At 41.3% G+C, this 13,225-nt stretch overlaps 1 protein-coding gene across 3 annotated transcripts in view; it reads left to right on the top strand.

Annotated features, from left to right (window-relative positions):
• The first annotated feature begins 24 nt into the window (after nt 1-24).
• Nucleotides 25-13,225, top strand: part of LOC125693888 (protein FAM13A-like) — a 29,988-nt gene continuing 16,787 nt past the window's right edge. For all 3 annotated transcript variants that reach the window (XM_048946330.1, XM_048946328.1, XM_048946331.1), the window contains exon 1: nt 25-11,955. In XM_048946330.1, the coding sequence (XP_048802287.1) occupies nt 11,920-11,955 (36 nt within the window). In that variant the 5' untranslated portion in view covers nt 25-11,919. The remainder of the gene's footprint in view (nt 11,956-13,225) is intronic.

Genomic DNA, 13,225 nt, shown 5'->3' with positions numbered 1-13,225 from the left:
GCAAGTTGCTGCAGTCTAGCAGTACCAGGGGCATCTCTTGTTGCACAACTGCAGTTAGTTGGCTGGGCCTGCTGAAGTGAGCTTGTGATGAGTCAGAGAGCTTTCAACAAAGAAGATTTGACTGAAAAAGGAAAAAATGTGATACTAATCTTATTTTTGCTGCAATTTTCTGAATGGATATAGCAAGAAGAGAAGCAAATAAAAGGGATCAATACAATATGTGTGGGAGGGATAATAGAAGAGACACGTTGGTGAGAATTGCAACACTGGAATGCCAAGCAGGCCCTGAATGAGCTACTGGAACTGCTGCCCTGAAACTCTCTCACTGCAGTCCAGCTCCATACGCCTGTGTTGCTTTTTGCTTAACCAAAGGTCGGTGTGACTTAAGGGATGCTGTGTGAGGAGGAGGCTTTTCCTGAGCAAGGCAGGAAGGCTCAGCTGGGCCTGCTCTGCTTTCAGTGCCCTGTGCAGTAGCTTCTGTTGCTTCTCCCACGCCATTGTTCTTACATCATAGTCACAGCAATCTCCTGTCCACCAGTGGCACATCCTGCGTGCTTTGGCTTCTTGTAGGCTTGAAGTTTACTGGAACATATTGGGAAGCCTTGTACGAATTGGATGTTTTTAGTTTTTCCTGATTTACATACTGCTCTCTGCAGATGCATGTGTTCTTCTCTGCCATAGTATGTTCTTCAAATGTGTGCTGTGATTCTGGCTCACAAATAATTCTTAAGATAAAAAGAAATGCATGTAATGAGCAGCCTTTGTTGTCAAAGTACTATGAAGAGAGTCACTATTTTTTTCAGAGCTAGTTATGCAAGAGTCAGATATCCCTTAAGTGGGGCAGATATAAGAGTCAGTGAAGTTCCCTTTTCTGGCCCAAGGTGGAAAAAAGCAGGTTGCCTTCAGACATTTTCTGCTAGCTTTCCAAGACTCTTATTTCTGTTTGTATTAAAGTCTGAAAAAAATAACAGTTCAGTAATTTGGCCTTCTGTTCTTTCCTCCACATGTCAACTGGGTGTAATGACTGTTCTTTATTTCTTAGATTTCTTATTCAATGCATGTGGGGGGAAAAAATATTGAGTACTCATTATATGCAGAAATGCAGCTCCAATTCTAAATTGGAGCTCTGCAAATCTGAAGTGAATTTGCACCTATAGTCAGCTTTCACTGCACTCATGTGGAGGTAGTAACATTCTATGCATCTCAGAGACACTGCAGTGGTATATTGGATGTGATCAGGATGTGTGTGCCTGCACGTTAATATCTTAAAAGTATTTCACTTTCTGCTAACAGTGCATTCTGAATATGTTGAATATGAAACTGGTGTTACATTATTATTTATTAGTTTCTGGAAAAAGTCAGCTACAATTAATGTTAAAGATTGGGCAACGTGTAGTGCTCTTCTGCAATGGAAATAGTGTCTATAATTAGGCAGCTTGATGTGTTTGGAAATCTGGCTAGTGATTTGTGACAGTTTCCTGGTATAACATTATCCGTGTATGAGGAAAGAAGCCAGGCTGTGGAATGACCTTATATTGCCACTGCAGTCAGTGTGTTAGGACTGCTAATCCCAACCAGATGGTTGAGCACTGTGCCCATACTAACTGATAAACAAGAGCAAGGACTTAGTGTTTCAGCTTTCGCTTTTACTTCTCTAGTTTTGACTGGGGGAGGGGTAGGTTCATTTCAGGAAATTATTTTCAGGGATGCTTGCGTTCTGTCTGAAAGTATTTACTTCTGACTGGAAGATTTCATTTACATTGAACAATAGGCTCAAATGGGGTGGGATTTTTGTTGCTGTTTTTTTGTTTGTTTTTGAAGGCTGCAGGATGGGTACAACATGTTTATCTTTGCCTCCTTTGTTTGATTGTTTGGTCATTAGTCTTGACAGGCTGTTAGAGGTAGGGAAATATACAGTTCTGCCATGTAGAATTAAATTCTGCATCTCCCTGAATCTTACCATTGTTGCCAGACAGATGTGGGACAGAAAAATTTCAATGCTTAGATAATTATTCTTCATTCTAAAATAAATTAATTGCTTATTACCTAAATTAATACGGCGTCAGTCATGAACAGAACATTTATGTCCTTATTTGCAGATCTTAAGAAAATGTACTGCAGTTACCAAAACCCAATACAAATGAAACGACTAAGTTCTGTTAGATTTATAGTCTATTATGTGCCTTGCTTAATTGATAGTTTTTATGGTTAGCTGCAAAAAAATTAATTGCATTCCTTTGGTAGCTGTTAATTTGTTTTCATCATGCTGATACTGGATTCCAGCATTGCGTACTGCCATTGAACAACGTACTGAGTAAGGGCTACAGATGACGTGCTATGAAAATTGGCTGAGATGGTGTATAGTATTATACTGACATTGCAGTATTTTTTATAGAAAGATGTTTCAAAAAAATGCTCTTTTTAAGGGCAAGTTTGATGAATATGTTGGGCTGAGTATGATGCTGATCAGATTAAAACTGGCAAAGCATAAATGATACAGAAATTGGATCGATATCTCAAAGGGACAGGCAAAAGCTTCTGTCTAGTACAAAATAGAATTCTTTAAATTCAAAGGACTGTTTTATTGAAGTTTTGCTGTAGACTAAAGGAATTATGCTAAAGACCCAAGTTAAAGGCTTGTGAGACTTCTATCCAGAAGACTCTCTGCTACAGAACTAAAACCAAGTATGACTGGTATGAATGCAGACCTCACAATTTCTCTGCCTGCAGATGTTCAAGACTTCATTTAATGAAGGAATGGAGGTCTTGAACATGACGAGTAAAGGTGGGACAAATGACTTGGCTCCAGGGTCTCAACACGGATCTTTTCATTTGGATCTCCCATGTCATATATGACCTGTATGTGAACTAGCATAAGGTTAGAGGCAGGAAAACAGTATGCTTGGAGCATAAGACTTAATATTTATGGCTCCAGTCTTCAAGGAAGCATCCTTGGCATGCTTTTCTTGCTGAGCTGTTATGCCTCTTCAGTGCATTTTCACAGGTGTTGCATTGTGAACCCATCCAGAAACCCCCTTGGAAATGCTTCTTTTTATAGCTGAGATTAGCTAGTTGTTTTTAAAGTAAGGGTTCATGTGTAACTGCCTGCTTGGTAAACAACAGCATGCCAGCATGAGGATTGGACTGAGCTTGGAGTAATTTCTTTGGAAACTGTTATGGTCATGCAGCCTACATCATGCCCGGCTGTCTAAAACTCCAAGCTGAGCCTTACTTTGTCATAGTTAAACTTACCAAGATGTTTTCTAATAATTCAAATTAATGTGTTGGGTTTTTTTTTTCCCCCTGTTTCTCTCATTACAAGCTGAAAATCACCTGACTAAACTCTTTCCATTTTTGTTGGTGTCATAGTTCACATTGAAAAGTAAATGTTTTCTGTGGTTAACAGCAACGACTTAGGGATGTTGCTGAGTAACAAGATGAATGCCTACCCACCTGTTTTGTAAATGGCCAATGTTCAGACCAACTCTATATGTAGAGATCATATCTAGATTTTGTGCTTTTTTTTTTTGTGATTATGACTTTAAAATTTGGTAATGTGACATGCATATCAAGTTGCATTGGGCCATGCTGCCTTCTGTTGGAATTAAATTACTTTGCTGTTTGGTTAAAATGTCCCTGGGTTACAGTGGCTGTCTCTCTGCTTTTAGTTACTTAGCTGTCCTTGCAAATCAGAGTAACTGAAATCATCTGATATGTTCTGAATTACAATAAATACCATATATGAGGGCAAGTGTTCATTAAAAAAAAAAAAAAAAAAAAAAAAAAAACTTGTATTATTTAATATTTGCTCCAAATAAAACAGGATCACGTGAAGGTATTGTCACAGGATAAGGGACAAAAAATTTACAAGACTAGGCATGACTGTCTGGTGTCTCCATAGGCACTGTTATTGTAGAAAATAGAACTAAATAGTCACTGGGCTGTATGGTGGCTACTGAAAATGGGGAGACAGAGATGGGGAAGAGGGAATTCTCACTGAGCACACTGTGTACCTTGTTGCTTCAGAAATTGGAGGCTTTAATTTGAATATGATGGATTCAATTACTGAAAACGGTCTTCATCTTGCCTGGAATGGGGAGAGCTAGTGAAGTTGCTGCTGCCATGTGAGTTTCATAGAGGGAAGATGTCATTTTAGAGGGTCTTCCACCTTTTCTGAGTTCTTTCTAATTTTGCTCAGGAACAAGTATCACTAGGGTGCAGAAGACAGAGTTAATGCTCAGGTGAATTCATTTGAAATGATACTGAATCAGTAAAGACCAAAGGTATCAATATGCTACTGGAAAGAATATAGATAGAAACCTGCCTCTGCCTGGCTTCCACGTGTGTTTGGACAATGTTTATGGTGCAGGAAGATGCTGAAGTCTCCTCTTACTGTATTCCTGCTGTTTTGTTTTTTTTTTCAGTTCCCACTTCAGATGTTGTTCAAGCTAGATGCAGAGAGCAGGCAAGGACTAACTGTGTTTTATTTCTTTGCAGCTTCTCAAAGATTTCTTCAAAGAGATAATATTGTGTTGGAACTATCATTTATGTAAAATGGCAGTATATTATGCCAGAGATGATTACTTTAAATAGATGTCCATAGTCCATGAGCTGTATAGAGCTGTAGGTGGGAGTCAGGTTTCTTATCAGCCATGGAAAATCATCAGAAAGTGGTGACCAGGTCCTAGATGGAGCCTCGCGGGTTGGTCAGGCTAGATGTTGCAGATGTTTCTTCCTGGGAGGATGACTGGGGTGGCAGGAAATGGGCTGGTCCTTAACAGCTTTAGCTAAAGCTAGTCCAGCATTCAAATATGATATGAAAATGAATGGATAGGGAACAAGCCATAATTATGAGTATTTTGTTTTGCTTCAAGTTTCATTTTTCAGATTCTTGTTTCTTGGAGAAGAAAACCTGGGGTCAGCCAAAATGAAAGAACATTCTCCTAAGTTATCATTTCCTGATTACATTTGCATGAATGTTCAGTAATTGCTTGTCAGTCAGCTTCATTCAAATATTGCTGTAGTGCCTTAGCAGAAAATCCAGGTGCCCTTAACTGCAGGAAAATACCCATAGCTGCAGCAGAGGCCAAATCTTATTGAGATGTTTTCTGTACTCTGGTGCAATTGTAATGCTAGAAATACTGACTTCTAGCGCTGTAAGCTAACATTCACTTTGAAGTGAAAAAGACAGCTTAGGAAATTTGGAGCAGAGAAAAATGAGGCAACCGTTAGCAAATGGCAGAGAAATCTGTCTGGAAAGAAGAAAAGGTTCTCTTTTACAAATACAATCCTTCATACCAAGCCCCTGTTCCCGAAACTTCTTTTTTGTATGTGTGGACTGCACCAAGAAGCAGGTTGAATATTTGTCTGTGGAGAGAGAATGGTTTTCTTTCCCACTGAGTATTTCTTCGTGTCTTTTCCAGTAAGAGATGCTGTATATACTGACATATGAAGTATGATAAGGAGCAGTGATAGATGTCTAGTTGCAGAAAAGCCTTTGCATCTATGCTCAATTTTTGCTGCACAGAACCTCTACTGGTAAGAAATATTAACCCCAGCTATTTTGGAAATACTTTTCCTCTCAAATTTACCATCTGTGTCAAAGTTTGGGATTTACTTTCACTCAGTTAATTCCCTGAATATAGAGCTCAGTTATCAGCCTTATTCATATGCATTTTGAACTTTGTGATATGTCTTAGAAGAGTTTTAAATAACTCGTAAGTCTTGAAAAGAGCTTTTCTTCCTCCATACCCACAGCTGGTTTTCCTGATGCTTGTGCTCTTTAGCAGCAAGAGCAAGACAGTGCCTTTGATAATGAAGCAATACTGAATTTTGAATACTGACTTGCTTTCCCTGGAACAGCATTAAGAAATTTAAGAGATTTGAGTGCCAGATGGAGATTAGAGGAAGAAAATGAAATTGAAATCAGGAAGCAGGGAGAGACAGGCTTCAGCTCACCTTCATACCATTTCTCCCCAAGTGGAGAAGAGCACTGTCAGCAATTGACCTGCCACATGGTGCTTGTAGTTCTGCAAAAAGTGCCAAGCCAGTATGCCATTTTCTAAAGCTTATGATTTTCTAAAGCCTTTGAAAGAAAACATGCATGAGTTTAAACAGGGGAAGGGGGTGCGGGGGAGCTAGGGTAAGTGATCAAGCATTCCTAACATGTGCCTCCTGCTGTTTTGTTGGACAGTTCTCCACATGCCTGTAATTCAGCTGCCTGGAAACAGGTTCTGCTGAGCCACTGCAGGGCACTAACACATTCACTGCCAGAGATGGGTGCAGATAGAGGAAAGCAACTGCAAACTTGCCAGGTGGGTTAATGTAGTGCTGCGTCTACAGTAATAAATAATAGCCTTGCCATGACTCAGGAGATATTTGCTCAGGCACAACACTGGACTGGTACGTGCCTGGCTGATGGAGAAGGAGGCAGTTTCCTTGCACATGTCTGGCCAGGAGATGTACCTGCCTTTGTCCCCCAGGCATCCACATCCCAAGGAGATGAGATCCTACCTCATCAGCTGTGAGCAGAAATAAAATTGGGTTGGGGGGTGGGGGACATTGCTGGCAGCTGTTGAGCTTGCCTGGTAGGAGGGATTGTGGCCTGTATACTGTCTCTACAAGTAGGTGAAAAGCAATGCAACAGGGGAGAGCTGCTTTCTTGTCAGGACAGCAACATCTGACAATTGAGTTTGGTGAGCAGGCAGTCAAAATATTGTGATGGGGGATGTGTGGCAACCATTCTTTTATGTCTATACTATGGCTTTTAGCAGCTAAATTATGGGGAAAAGTATTGTATATTTATGCAGTAGTGATTAAAATATAGAAATACCATTTTTTTCATGCCTCATTTCTAGTCAGTGGTTATCTAATGCGTGCATTTTTTCTCCTTCTGCACTTCAGTACTGACTGTCCCTCATGAAAGATCCAGTAGTTTCACCACCAGTTCCATCTAATTGCCTTTAAAATACAAGATTTTTTATGACTTACTCATTTTTCAGTTTCAAGTGGTTCAAGATTAATTGGAACAAAATAGATGACTGCTGTGTGTCTGTGGTGTCAATGAAACCCACTTTGGGGGCCAGTAAGATGGGTTCATCTGATGGAAACTTCTCTGTATGTATCTGACCCTGAATGTTTTCTGTGATAATTCAAGAATACTTTTATATGGGGTAAGTACAAAAGAGTTGTCAAGCCCCAGATGTTGCAACTGTTGCATCATAGTGAATTTAGCAAGGGATCATGCTGTTTCCATAGAAAGAAAAGAGAATACATTCCTGAACTGGACAGTTTTAAAGATTTTGAACCAGGGAATGGGCAACAGAATTCTGTCTGTGTTTTCCTTCTGTTCAGACAAATCGGGGGGGCCTTTCGGTGTTTCCTGTCTTACTTTCTGAAGCTGTCAGCTGTAAGAGGTCAGCATGCTCTGATGGGTGCTGGCATGGGTTTGTGTGCCTGTCATGGTCTTTTATCCTATTTTTAGAAAGCTATATGGATTACAAAGTCAGGGCAATTGCATCCCTGCTTATGCAAGAGACTTTTCTTGAAGCTCCCCACCCAAAACAAACTGTGCTTTTCAAAATCGTTCTGAGTACAGCAGAGCAATTTGCTGGAGTCCTGTATGCCTTGCTTTACACCATCAGCTTCTTACGCTGTCTCATCTTCCCGTGCCTTCCCTGCTTCCCTCAGCTCTCACATGGTCTGCCTGGCCCTTTTTGCACTGCACTGCCCCAAGGCCCTGCACTGGGATGGGCAAGAGGCAGTGTTGTCATGGGTCTCACAGCTGCAGAGTACTGTTTGGGTGCATGCACTGATTGGCCTGCTGGCAACCGCAAAAAAAAGCAGCACCTTTAACTGTGAGATTCTCTGAGATGCTGCCCAGTGGGCTTTTTCACCTGGCATTTGTTTTGGGATATGGAAATGAAAAGATTGTTAAAGCAGCTGAAATGACTTGGATGTTGATTATGTGGAATTGTAATATCCCCTGTTCCGGATGCCACGCAGTTCATAATCTTCCTGTAGCAACAGCATAATTTGGCATCTCCACCAGAGCAGTCACAGAGGGTCTGGATTATTTAGTACAGATGGAACAAATTTTGTGCTGTTCTCAAGAGTTGGTTAATTTGCATTTAGGCTGTTCTCTGACCTTCTCACTCAGAGAAATGGTTCTTCTTCACTGCAGTTATCCACGTGAAAAACAATGTAAAAGACCTACATGCGACAAGGCAACAACACATATCAGGGAATCATAAGTTCTGTTTTAAGATGACATGAGTTAGATACCAGAAGACAAGCAGTATGACTAAAACACAGCATTTTGGTGTGGACAGTGCTTTAAATGAGTGCTGCCTTTTCATTGGCATTGTATTTCCATGTATCCTTGAAAAAAGCTGCTGTGAAGCTTTCACTAGCTAATAAGGATTGTGTCATGGAAGGGCTGGCTAACAGTTGCAGTTGGATTGAATTTCTTTGCTTTAGATCAAACTTGGTTTATTTTTGAACCCTACGATTCTCCTCTGATCTTGAGCATCTAGCATCTGTGGTTTGCAAGTGACTCTTCAGCTGGGATCAGCAGGGCTGCATTCTGTGGTGTTTTCTTCTAACCCAGAGCCACTACAGTCTCTCCAGCTGGACCTGGTCCAGGGCAGGGCAAGTGGCTACCCACGCTGCAACCCCACCATGGCCTCTCTGCAGGGCATGTGCTCTGGCTGTGATGGCTCTTGCCCACCAAGAAGGGCTTTTTCTTCCTATCTGACTGCATGCCATGAGACTCCTGAAACTGAGATTACTGGACCTTCAGAACAGGCTGCTTGCAGTTTTGAAGGAAAACTCTAACTGAACCATAAAGTTCCAGTTAATTATTTTTCTTGCTGCTGTTGTTTTTTGTTTTTACTGCTGCTGACAGACTATTTACCACAGCAGCTACCTCTGCCCTCTCCCACAGGGATACTGTTGTTTCTAATGCTTCTACTTTTTTTAAAAAAAAAGTTTTCTAAAGAAGAAAATGAAGCTTTTATATTTTCTTTCCATGTTTATTGTTTTATATTCTTCCTGTCTTTTCAAGACATCAGCAGGCCTCAGAAGCAGCCCTTCTGAAGCTGGAGGTCATTTCCAAGTGAAAAAAGTACGAAAGCAACCCCTAGTGCTTCCCCAGCCTCCTTGCACCACCCAAGCCAGGGCACTGTCTTTTCTCAGTAGCCTTCCCCAGGTCAGTAGGGTGATAGGACACCGAAAGTTTTGGTTTTAATTTAGATGCAGCCCTTGAAGTAAGGGTGGCTGCTCAGAGCACTGTGCATTGTACTCAGACAACAGAAGTCTTACAGGAATTCATTTTAATCAGAACAAGGGTTTGGGCTGAAATATGTTTCATTTGTCATGTGTGTGGCCTTCTGTTCTTCATACAACATCAGAATGAGAAATCATCCCTTTGAACTGTGTTGCTTTGTATGAAAGGAAAACTGTTCAGGCCTTAGGTTTCCTTGCTGTGTCTGCAGTGAGGGTTGCAGGACCACCTCTGCAGCATGCCTCGTGTGCCCTCTAGCTGCTGCAGGCTGTCTGGAGAGCTGAAATATCTCAGTTTTACATAAACTTCACTTGCTGCATTCTGGTTTTGGACTCAGCAAGCAGGTTTTGAAAACAAATTATTGGACAATTGCAGTTAAGGACACAGTAGAGAGCAAGTGGCTGATTATAGTCACTACTGCCTTGTTTGCACTGCTACTGCTGTGATGATCCAATAGAAAAAACTTGTGCTTGCTGCTCAGGCAGGGAATTTGTTGCTTTAAAAGGTATGTGCTTAGAGTTTAAATGTTCAGCTGAAGCAGGGGGGAGCAATGTGTCAGCTATGACACATTCTGTGAAATAGAGAGAGATGAGGGGTTAGAAATGCTCTGTGTGGCAGGGAGCAGCGGGTTAGGGGTTTTTGGCTCAGGTTTTTGTTACTCTGTGGACAACAGATAGCTACCAGCCTGCAGGCACAGTTAGCTGGGGAGCTGCTGGCTCTGACTGCTTTGTGCTTTTTTCCATCCCAAAGGAGATTCAGTGCAACAAAATACCACTGTAACCTCTCAGAGATAAGCACTGGACAGCCACATTGCTGTGACAGAAAAGAGTAGTCACACCATGGGGTATTGCAGGACCAATACATTTTGTTGTCTTTTTTTAATCAGTCTTTTTGTGTGGTTTCTTTTCTTGAAGATAAACATCCATGAGCTGTACTTGTTTGTCCTGCTCCAGGGCCATCTGTTCTTGCAGCCAGTACTGTATCTCTGCAGTTCATCTGGACAGGGCATTGACGCAGGCTGTGAGTGAACCCTCTCACTGCTACTAGTGGTTGCAGAGCTGTAGTCATTCCCATCTCAGTCATCATTTCACAATTGTGCTTGGAGGTGAGGCATAGAATGACTGTCAGCTGCAGGCAGGACATGTGCTGCCTGGGGGTATGGTACTACCAGCCTGGGTGCTGCCTGCAGGAGCAAGAACAAGAGCTTGAAATTGGTCATTTCATAGGGTGGCAGTGCTGGAGGTATCCAGGCAGGTTTAGGGCCTCTCAGACAGCTGTAGCTATGGGCCCAGGTGGAGCATATCAGTGGTGATGGGATGCTGCTCAGCTGGCTGGACACCAGGAGGTAGTGATGATGGGGTTGCTGTTCTGGGGAAGGCTGTGCTGCTGGAAAAGTGACATCAGCCCCCTGTTCAGCCCATGGGCAGAGCATGAGAGAGGTCCCTGTGGCTGTGTGTGCAGGCCAGGATGGCAAGAAGGGCAGGAGGGAGCTGAAATGGTGTTGGGCTGTAATCTACACAACTGTTTCTCTTGCAGCTGTCTTCTGAGCCTTTTCCGTCACAAACACAAAGGGAGAGGGCCCTGTTCTTCACTTTCCCAGAGCATGTTCAAAACCCTGCTTTTCTGGTACTGGAGGAAAGCCTAGCTCTTGCTGCCTGCTAGCTCCTGTACAACATCTGCCTGACAGGAGGACAAGGCAATAGCAGCACCATGCTTGCATAGTCCTCTCTTCCACCCCAGTGTCTTGACAGAAAATAACAGAGGGACTTTGAACAAAAGGAAATGTGACACACTTTGTTCCAAGCAGTCACCTTGACACTGCTGCTGTGTGCCAGAACTGGCTGTCCCTTCACACCTTGCAGTGGGACACTGATACTAAATGGGCTTTGGGGGAAACTGTCTGGACTGTGGAATAGCATGTGAACCATGAAACAAAGAGATTAAATGCCCATTGGGGTGGCTAAATCTGCTAGCATCTTCTGTTGCAAAGCAAGGTAATTGACTGATACTCCAAGTGCTAAAAAACCCAGATCTGGAGCATGCTGAGATAGCAGTGTGAATATGAACCCTGCTTACTACATGTTTGGCCATGTCCTCGCTGCACCTGGGTGTAATGGTGGTAGTGAATGTGCCCTAATGTGAAAGCAGGGTCCTCACATGTGTGCCCTGTTGATTCACTCCAGATGATTAGGAAAACCTTGGATCATAGGCAAGAAAACTTTAAATTGAAGCATTTCCAGAGAGCAGCACTGGACCTTGTGGAGAGGTAAGAGGGCTAAAAATCTGTATTATATTTAAGTGATACTCCCTCTACTAAGGAAGACGGACTTTCCATCTGTACTTAAACCACTGATTTGGTGTGCTGATGGAGTAATTCATTTTTGTAGCACCCTAGAAAAGAAGTTCCTTTACTCCGTTTATAATTTTGTGTGTTTATCATTTGTGTTTATTGCTTTCTATGTACCTGATTACAAAATTGACTAAATTTGTGTTAAGAATCTATCCCAGTTACTTTTAATTGCAACATTAACTGCTTTGTTTTGGCTTATTTCATAGGATTGAATTAATATCTGAAGGAATTATAATACTGTGTGTGTTGTTCTTAACAGCATCTATGACTTTATTTCTAAGATTGGATGGATCCTTGCTCATATGCTTACCAAGATGTTTGTGTAAGTGTTATATAAATGTATACCTATAATATGCATATGCTGTGGGCCACCTCAAAACATTTTACTGCTCCTGGCAGACAGAACAGACAGCAGGCAATATGAGTATTTGCAAATTTGCATTGGAAAAGCTGCTCAAAACTAAATATCAAACAGATGATGTATGGGTTTTCAGGAAGCTGTGCCATTGTGTATTAGGTGCCATGGAGACATCTCTTAATGGTAATACACCTGTGAACTTTTGCAATATGAGCCTGGAGGAAAGGGTTGGCTACAAAGAATTCTCTTCTCCTAGGAGTTAACCTCTACCTGGGACATGCTTGGGGTGAAACTGCTGATGAAGATGATACTTAGCAACTGTGCTGCGATAAGTTAATTACAGAGGAACAGCCTGATGGATGCAGTTTGTCTTGGCTGCGCTGCACAGACTTATAATGGGAAGAAAGGTGATGGTATCTTCTGAGCAGCACAGCTGAAATACTGCTATTCTCCAGGCTAATATGGGAGCAAGTGCCTCCCTTTCAGTTTGTGTAAGTGAACTTACCTCTGGCTTCGTGGGTCTCTCTCATGTCTTCTCTCGTTTTCTGAGAAAGATGCTCTTCTTTTCTCAACTCAGCTGTTGTATCTGAGACTTTTAGAGTAAAATATCATAGATATTTTTAATATAGAGACTTTTTTTAACATGTCACAACTTATACAGAAAAAATGTTTAAAATACATTAATTTTTCTATGCTTTTTTTTTTTTTTTGTAGTAATCATTAGCTCTTTAGCATTAATAATATCATGTTCTAACCTTGCATATTATGTACTGAAAGAGCAGAATAAGGTTTAGTTTTTTCAGTTTGTGCACTTTTGCCATGGCAACAGAGCTGAACAGAAGCCAAGTCAACAGTGCCGCAAGCCAGAACTTGAAGGTGTACATTTTATAAGCTGCTTTTGCTGTAGCAATTCAGCTACGAATCTGTGAGAAAGTCTTTCCTTTTGTAGTGAAACATGGTGATAACAACATAATATATAATATTATATATCATATATTGTAAAATTATATAATATTATATATATAATATAATAACATAGTAATAACAACATTTAAAAAGGTTTTGTAATGTGTTAGGATGGCACTATTAAAACATAAAAATCAGAATTCCCCTTTAAAATGAAATGTGGGTGCTTGTTTAAATCTTCCTGATGCAGAACTGATACCAGCATGTAAGTCTGGAAGGTTTGGGTTTAGAATTCTGCTTTCTGTGCTGTGTGAAGCTTTGAATAAAT

The sequence above is a fragment of the Lagopus muta genome, chromosome 5 (genome assembly GCF_023343835.1).
Source record: "Lagopus muta isolate bLagMut1 chromosome 5, bLagMut1 primary, whole genome shotgun sequence".
In the NCBI taxonomy this organism is placed as follows: domain Eukaryota; kingdom Metazoa; phylum Chordata; class Aves; order Galliformes; family Phasianidae; genus Lagopus; species Lagopus muta.
Note: the sequence above shows the minus strand (reverse complement) of the source record. Positions and strands in the feature narration are given on the sequence as shown.